We start from the raw sequence: 6880 nt of genomic DNA, 5'->3' as shown, positions 1-6880 counted from the left end.
GCCATAAGTGAACAACGAGAGAGAGAGAGAGAGAGAGAGAGAGAGAGAGGGAGAGAATGAGTGGGGCCCTTTAATTAAATAATTATATTTTTTCTTTTTTTTTAATTAGACAAAACCTCATAAATGGTCCCTGTGTATTGAAATGAAGAAAATGCCTCTCACTTAACGGTAGAAAGCTGACAGAGTTAGGCGGAATGATCATTTGTTAAAAGTTTTGAAACCACAGGGACTATCTGTGAGGTTTTTTGAACTTAGGGATTAAACTTGATATTCCTGGAAACCACAGGGACCATTTTTGAAGTTTTGTCTATATATATATATATATATATATATATATATATATATATATATATATATATATATATATATATATATATATATATATATATATATATATATATATATATATATTGTTGGGAAATTTCTAGAAAAGTCCCAATATTTTGAGAAATTTTTTAATAAAGTCCTAAATTTTATTTTTTAAATAGAAAATCTTGATTTTTTAACTTTTTGAATAGAAAAACCCAAAAAATCATGTGAACATGTTCTATCTAATTTAAGTGTCAAACGTTCACAGGTATACTTAACGCTTAAATTTTATTTTTAATTCTTTAAATACTACTTATTTTTTGTGAATAAAGTTTCGCTCTTTAGTGTTCAACATAAATTAGAGACAAAGAGCGTATTTCACATACAATTCCAAAAGTAATGACTTTGATCGCATTCAAAAATAAGAAATATTGTACAATAGGTCCTATTATAAAAGGGTCCGCGATGGTTGTTTTTACTATTTGTTACAACAATAAACCTCAAATAAAACAATAATTAAACGCATTCAAACGCCTAGGAGAAGGATTTAAGACATTTATGATACAAGTTCGACCATGATTTTTCTATTGGGACGCCTTTCACATTCGAGAATTTGAAAAAAAAATGTACTAGTCGAAGTTACAAAAATCAAATCATAGACGACATAGAAGTCGACATGACCGGATGACACCATACTATGACTACATGCAATGTATAAATGGATGATGATAAAGCAGCAAGGAAAACAAGGGTAAAAGTGCCACGATTTTTCATATGGAGAGGAATCCTCTACAAGAAAAAGACATCCATGACCACGGCTACACTTTGTTGACCGGTCAGAAGCGGAGCACATCCTCACGAAGACTCACTTCGGAATTAGTATAGCACATAAAGGATCCAATATCCTGAAAACCGAAAAACGTGGATTCTATTGGCCTGAAGTGCATAGAAATGCACAAGCAGTAACTACAAAACGTGTTGAAAGCCTAAAATTTGTATCGGTATAACGACTTCCATCATATAACATGATCAACAATACAAGTTCATGGTTATTCCACTAATTGGGCATTAACTTAGTCGGCCCATTTCCAGAAGCACTAGGTCGAGTTAAATTTCTAGACTTTGCAATAACTACTTTACAAATGGGAGGAAGTGGAATAATTAACCATTATAATAAATAAATGTCATGTTTATATGGAAACACATCATCACATAATGTGGAATTCTGCATACACTTGATTAGTGAAAATGGTACATAATTTGTTGAAAGCCCGATGTGAAATTGGTGTGAAGAAATGAGACCAAAAAAAGTTTATCTCTATGACTCATCCATAATCAAACATGCAAACTGAGGAAACCAATAGAAAAATCATGGTCGAACTTAAAAAACGTCTAGGCAAGGCTTAAGGAAAATTGCCAAAGACTTGCCAAGTGTACTATGGTCATATAACATACAACTCCCATGATAGACACAAACGAAAGACCATATATTGTTGAATATTGTTGTTAATCCAAAAAAAATAAACACATTAAACCGATGATGTAAATCAAAACATTCAAAAGGTTCAGGTATTGCCTTTTCAACCCATATAATGTTTCAACATGTATATCATGCCTACTTTGAGTAGTTTTTAGATTAAGAGTGTTTTGTTTTAAAATAAAAACTTCAAACGAATTTTTTTTATTTAATTTAAGCATTTTTAAAATACTAAAGCTTAAACTCCTAAAAGTTCTAAAAAACTGTCGCGTAACTTTTTAACTAATTTCCAGATTCTAATGCTCCTCTACATAAAGGAATGTTGGCAAGATAAAATTCACTATTAGATTTAAAAATATTTTCCCACAAATTTAACAACCTAATTTGAAAATGAATATATGCAAAATTGAGCATGTAATAATCAAATGTAAGCACACAAAATCTGCCCCTAGATTGAAACCTCAAAGGTCAGAAATCAGAATCACAAAACAAGTGCTCAGACCCAAGAGTTTTCATCAAGGAGCATAACATAACATAACATACAACACGAAACACAAGGGATAAATATAATTTTTTTAAAACATATAATCCAAAAAAATAAGAAAAAAAACAACCATTCTATCCAACAAACGAAAACTAGCATTCAAAAAAGTCGTAATATCCTATATAATCTCCATGTTACTTTTTTATTAAGTTTTTTTCTTCTTTCAACTTTTTTTGTGCTTTTCGTTTTTCAATTTTTTTTTTCCTTTTTTTAATTTTTCAATTTTTTTTGTATTTCATGTTTTTACCTTTTCTCGAAACCACCAATTTCTCTATCTACCAGTAAATCCAGAATTCGTCACCTCTCTTCTCAAAAACATTGCTTCTTAGTTTAGTCTCGGTTGACTAGTCAAACTTGCTCAGCTTGTTGACCACCGACATGGTCAACTCCATCATCCAGTGTAACACCATGAAGCTGTGATACTAATTGATCTTGACTGCCCGACTGCCCGGCTGCCCGAGGGCTTGATAAGTTGGAGTAGTGGGCAGGTGTGTTTATTAGCCATTTCATCCAATCATTCCGCCTTCTTATTTTGTTTCCCTGTCATGCACAAGGGTAAAAAAGGAATAACTCAAAAATTGTACTGTGTTTAACATATATTGGATTAAAAAGCGGGACCGATGTTAATGGGACAAAAGTTGATATTAACACAATGGTAAAAGGACAAAATTGTAATTTTGGTAGGGTAGATAGCTAAAAGGTGGGAGGGGGGCAAAATTGTAATTTTTGTCATACGCACCTGGACTTCCACTTTGGTTGAAGCTCTCATAGCATCTAGAATTAGCTGAATGTTATCTGTTAAATACAAAACCTGTAATAATGGAAAAAATGGTTATCTTTCTATTTAAAAATTCATGTACTTTTATAGTAAAAATGATATTCCAAAATAGTTACCTTTTTGAAGCCAGCTATTAAGCTTACAGGAACCCACCCTTGTTCATCCATGTTTTGTCTCAAATAAGTATCTTTAACTAAATTCTCATTGCTGCAAATCAACAATTAAGAATAAATTCATTTTTATAAAGAAAAAAAAAACTTTCAAATGACAAATTTACAAAAGACTTACCTGAAATAGTAATCAATTTGGGTCACTATTCTAGCATGCAAAGATGGATCTGGAACAGCAAAGAACATTGGAGGTGGAACTGGAGCAACAAGAGGCATAGCTCTCAGAGCATCTGGTGGAGGTGGTGGACCTTGTACATAGAACACAGGAGACATATCTGCAAAAAAAGATTCACAAATTTGAAATAACACAAAGTAGAATGATAAATAACTGTGGAAGATATTCCTACCATGATACATCATGTTGTTGCCAAAAGGGCGAACTGGAACAGACATTTGTGGAGAGATATATGGAGTGGAAGAATGTACAGAGGGTCGAATGTAACCCCTAGGGTAACCTCTCTGAGGCTGCATGTGGTTATCTCTTCCATTAAAGCTTCTACTGTGTTGATTCCATTCATGATTTCCACGATCTTGATCTCGCTTTCCACCATAATTGTGATGTTGTCCACTATTGCTTCTTCTGTAAGAGCTTCTTTGATGTTGGTGATCATTACCATTGTGTGATTGTGGCCCAAAGTTTCCTCTTGGTGACTCGATGTGTGATGGTTTGTCTCTTGGAGATATGTCTGAAGCAGGAGTACCAGGTTTTCCGGATGTGTTATGGAGATTTTCTGTTCCCAAATCATGGTTTGTTGCTGATGTGTGAGAAAGAACACCATTAGCTGATGGATTTGAATTGGAACTCCCACCACCTCGCCTCATGGATCTCTGTCTTGCAGGAGCTACATGGTTTGGAGTTGAAGATGGATAAGCGTTGTTTGCACTTGTGTGTTTATGTGATAATGGAGATGCATTTCCTGTCACCTATGATGTCATAAACATTATGTTCCCGTTTAAATATAAATAACTGTGAATGATTGAAAGTTGTACATTAATGGTATTCATATTCTTACCTGTAATGTAGGCAGCAGTGGTGCATCTCCAAGTGCTTTTAAGGATTCCGATGAAGAAGATTTTGGGGAAGCCTTAGTGGATTCTCCGAGAGCAGGCCAAGAAACTGCACCCATTACAGGGCTCACAGCCTCAACAACACCGTTCGGTTTATTCCATACCGGTTTCTTAGATGCAACACCGCCGCTGTCAGAACCCGGACCATCAGTGCCGGAATCATCCGGAGAGCTTACTACATCCGGCACCATTGAAGGCGGACACCAATCCGAGGTAAAGTTACCTATTTTCTCCTCAACAGAAGATGAAAACGTCGGTGCTGGAGCAACAGAAACCGGCGCCGCGGAAACAGCATCCGGTACCATGACCGGCGAGCCCTGCACAATCGTACTCCACGGAGATGAAACCGTCTGTGAATGTCCCGGAGACCTAGGGTTTTTTATAACGCCGCCGCCGCTATCATCAGATTGAAAATTTGTAGCGGCCATAAAAAATTAGGGTTTGTTCGGATCAAAATAAGCAAACTCCAAAATTTTCTCACTTGTTTTGGAATAAATTAGGGTTTCAAGTCGACAAAGTGAGTAACGGTGAATACGAATAGAATCAAAACGTCAAAAACGAATAAAATAAGCTCTGATCGATAATCAATAAGATAAAGGAAGAGAAGTGAACCACAATCAACCGAGAATGCTATGGTAGCGTTTTGAGTTGAAAAGATTCTGGCTTCGACGGATCACCGAATGTTCCGATCGCCGTCACACACAGAGCACCGGCGGAGGGTGAAGTTCACATACACAAATAGAGACAGACCGAGCTGTATCTATCTCTGCCCTTTCTCTCTCCATGTTTCCTCTATATCTGTGCTGCGTATTTATGTCTAATGACGATAGTGCCCTTTCCGTTGTGTACTGTGTAACTTCGCGTTGATTCAAAACGGTATCAGTGTGGTCCACATGGGAGTCGCACCGGGTGTTCAATAGTTGGCACGTGACCGAGCGTAAGTTGTTGTGAGCCTATTTACGGACCTTGCCATTTACCATTAAATTTGATGTAAATGCATATTTTTTAGAATTGTTTTAGTCAAATATTTGTTAAGTTCGAGTTAGATGTCATTACATCATCACATACAAAAGTCTTTGCATTTAATTTTGCTAAATGTAACTGAATTTTGGGATATTCGTTAAAATGAACTGACCGGTAAATAATAGATTTTAGCTATATACAACAATTTAAGTTTTGTAAGTTGTATAGTATAATTTTTAAAAGTACAAATTGTTATATACGGTTAAAGTGTACGGATCAATTCCCTAAAAATTGAGTATATTAATATATCTGATCTTTTTAAATAATTTGAACGTTTTACAATTTCTTCATTAATTCAATTTAATACATGAAATAAATGAAAGTCAGAAAAAGGAAAAAACTTAATCTCTTTTAGTTTTTTAATGAAACACTAGGCTATAGTTCATAGGAATCATGATTATAAAAATAATTAATTTTTTACAGGAAAAACTATACTAATCAATTATTTTAAATATATTATAATTTTTTATAGTAAAAAGTTTATTAATCATTATTTAGGAAGAAGACGCGGATTAGATATAGTAACTTGAAGTCGAATGGCATGAAGACTCCTCAAAATCGATAATGATTTGCTAAACTGAATGAAGCAAATAGTCATCGATCAATAATAATAATAGTTTGTGGCCTTGAAGGTGTATATGAAATACACAGGACAACAGGACATCACGTTAAAAAGCTATTTGTGGCATATCTTTGCTTGTTTCCCCACTTCTAGTAAAATTATAGTTTAGATTTTTAGTTGGTCTTTTCTTTTCTTTAATTGATCACCTCTAAGTTCATGTAATGGTCTCATAGAAATAAAAGAACAAATGCATCCCATCAGAAAATGGCCACAAAGTTAGTTTAGAATGATGGTATTTCAAGAAAAAATCTAATTCCAAACTTGTAATTAATAGGAATGAAAAAATGTACATTTTGAGTGGTGAAGCAGGTTCACCTTTAATCCCAAGTTTCTGCAAGTAGGACAATTAAAATATCAAATAAGAATCAATAAAGATGTACCAATGGTCGAACCCAAATTAGCACTCCGACCAAACCAAACAAAATTCTAATAAAATTATTGTCTTAGGCTACCTGTTTTTTAAATTTCTATAAGATGTAGACTTTTTCATTACATGAAAATAAAAGTTCTATGTTTTTCCATCAAAGCTGGCAGTTTATATTATGAAGCATGTAAAGCTTATAATGAAAGTTATGTTGCCTTATTGATAAGGCAGCTCACTATATATCATTTTTATAAAAATAACATCGAGTTATTCTTGAGTTGCGTCATCACTTTTTATCAACCATTGTGTTTGTCCAAAACGGTATGGTTTATATGATTTGATCATGATGATATGTACTCAGAACATTCCCCTTCCATTCTCACACAATGTATAACTATCTTGTATTCTTGTGCCACATCAATCTACAAACTTAAACAAATTTATGCATTTTCAATCAAGCATGGTGTCACTTTCTACAACCTATATATGGGCAAACATCTTATGTTCACGTTGGTCTCCCTCTCC

At 34.1% G+C, this 6880-nt stretch overlaps 1 protein-coding gene across 2 annotated transcripts; it reads right to left on the bottom strand.

The window, feature by feature from the left end:
* Positions 1–2328: 2328 nt before the first annotated feature.
* On the bottom strand, positions 2329–5149 carry LOC111887624 (la-related protein 1C). Of its 2 annotated transcripts, XM_023883800.3 has the most exons (7): positions 4959–5148; positions 4292–4742; positions 3626–4202; positions 3397–3553; positions 3225–3315; positions 3070–3141; positions 2329–2870 (listed from the first exon to the last, which is right to left on the bottom strand). In XM_023883800.3, the coding sequence occupies exons 2-7, from the start codon at positions 4649–4651 to the stop codon at positions 2679–2681; spliced, it is 1449 nt and encodes a 482-aa protein (XP_023739568.1). In that variant the 5' UTR covers positions 4652–4742; positions 4959–5148; the 3' UTR covers positions 2329–2678. The 2 variants fall into 2 exon arrangements, with proteins under 2 accessions (XP_023739568.1, XP_023739559.1); XM_023883791.3 differs by having other exon boundaries at positions 4292–5149.
* Positions 5150–6880: the final 1731 nt, after the last annotated feature.

Source organism: Lactuca sativa, chromosome 4 (genome assembly GCF_002870075.4).
Source record: "Lactuca sativa cultivar Salinas chromosome 4, Lsat_Salinas_v11, whole genome shotgun sequence".
NCBI classification, from domain to species: domain Eukaryota; kingdom Viridiplantae; phylum Streptophyta; class Magnoliopsida; order Asterales; family Asteraceae; genus Lactuca; species Lactuca sativa.
This window is presented reverse-complemented; position numbering and strand designations above follow the sequence as displayed.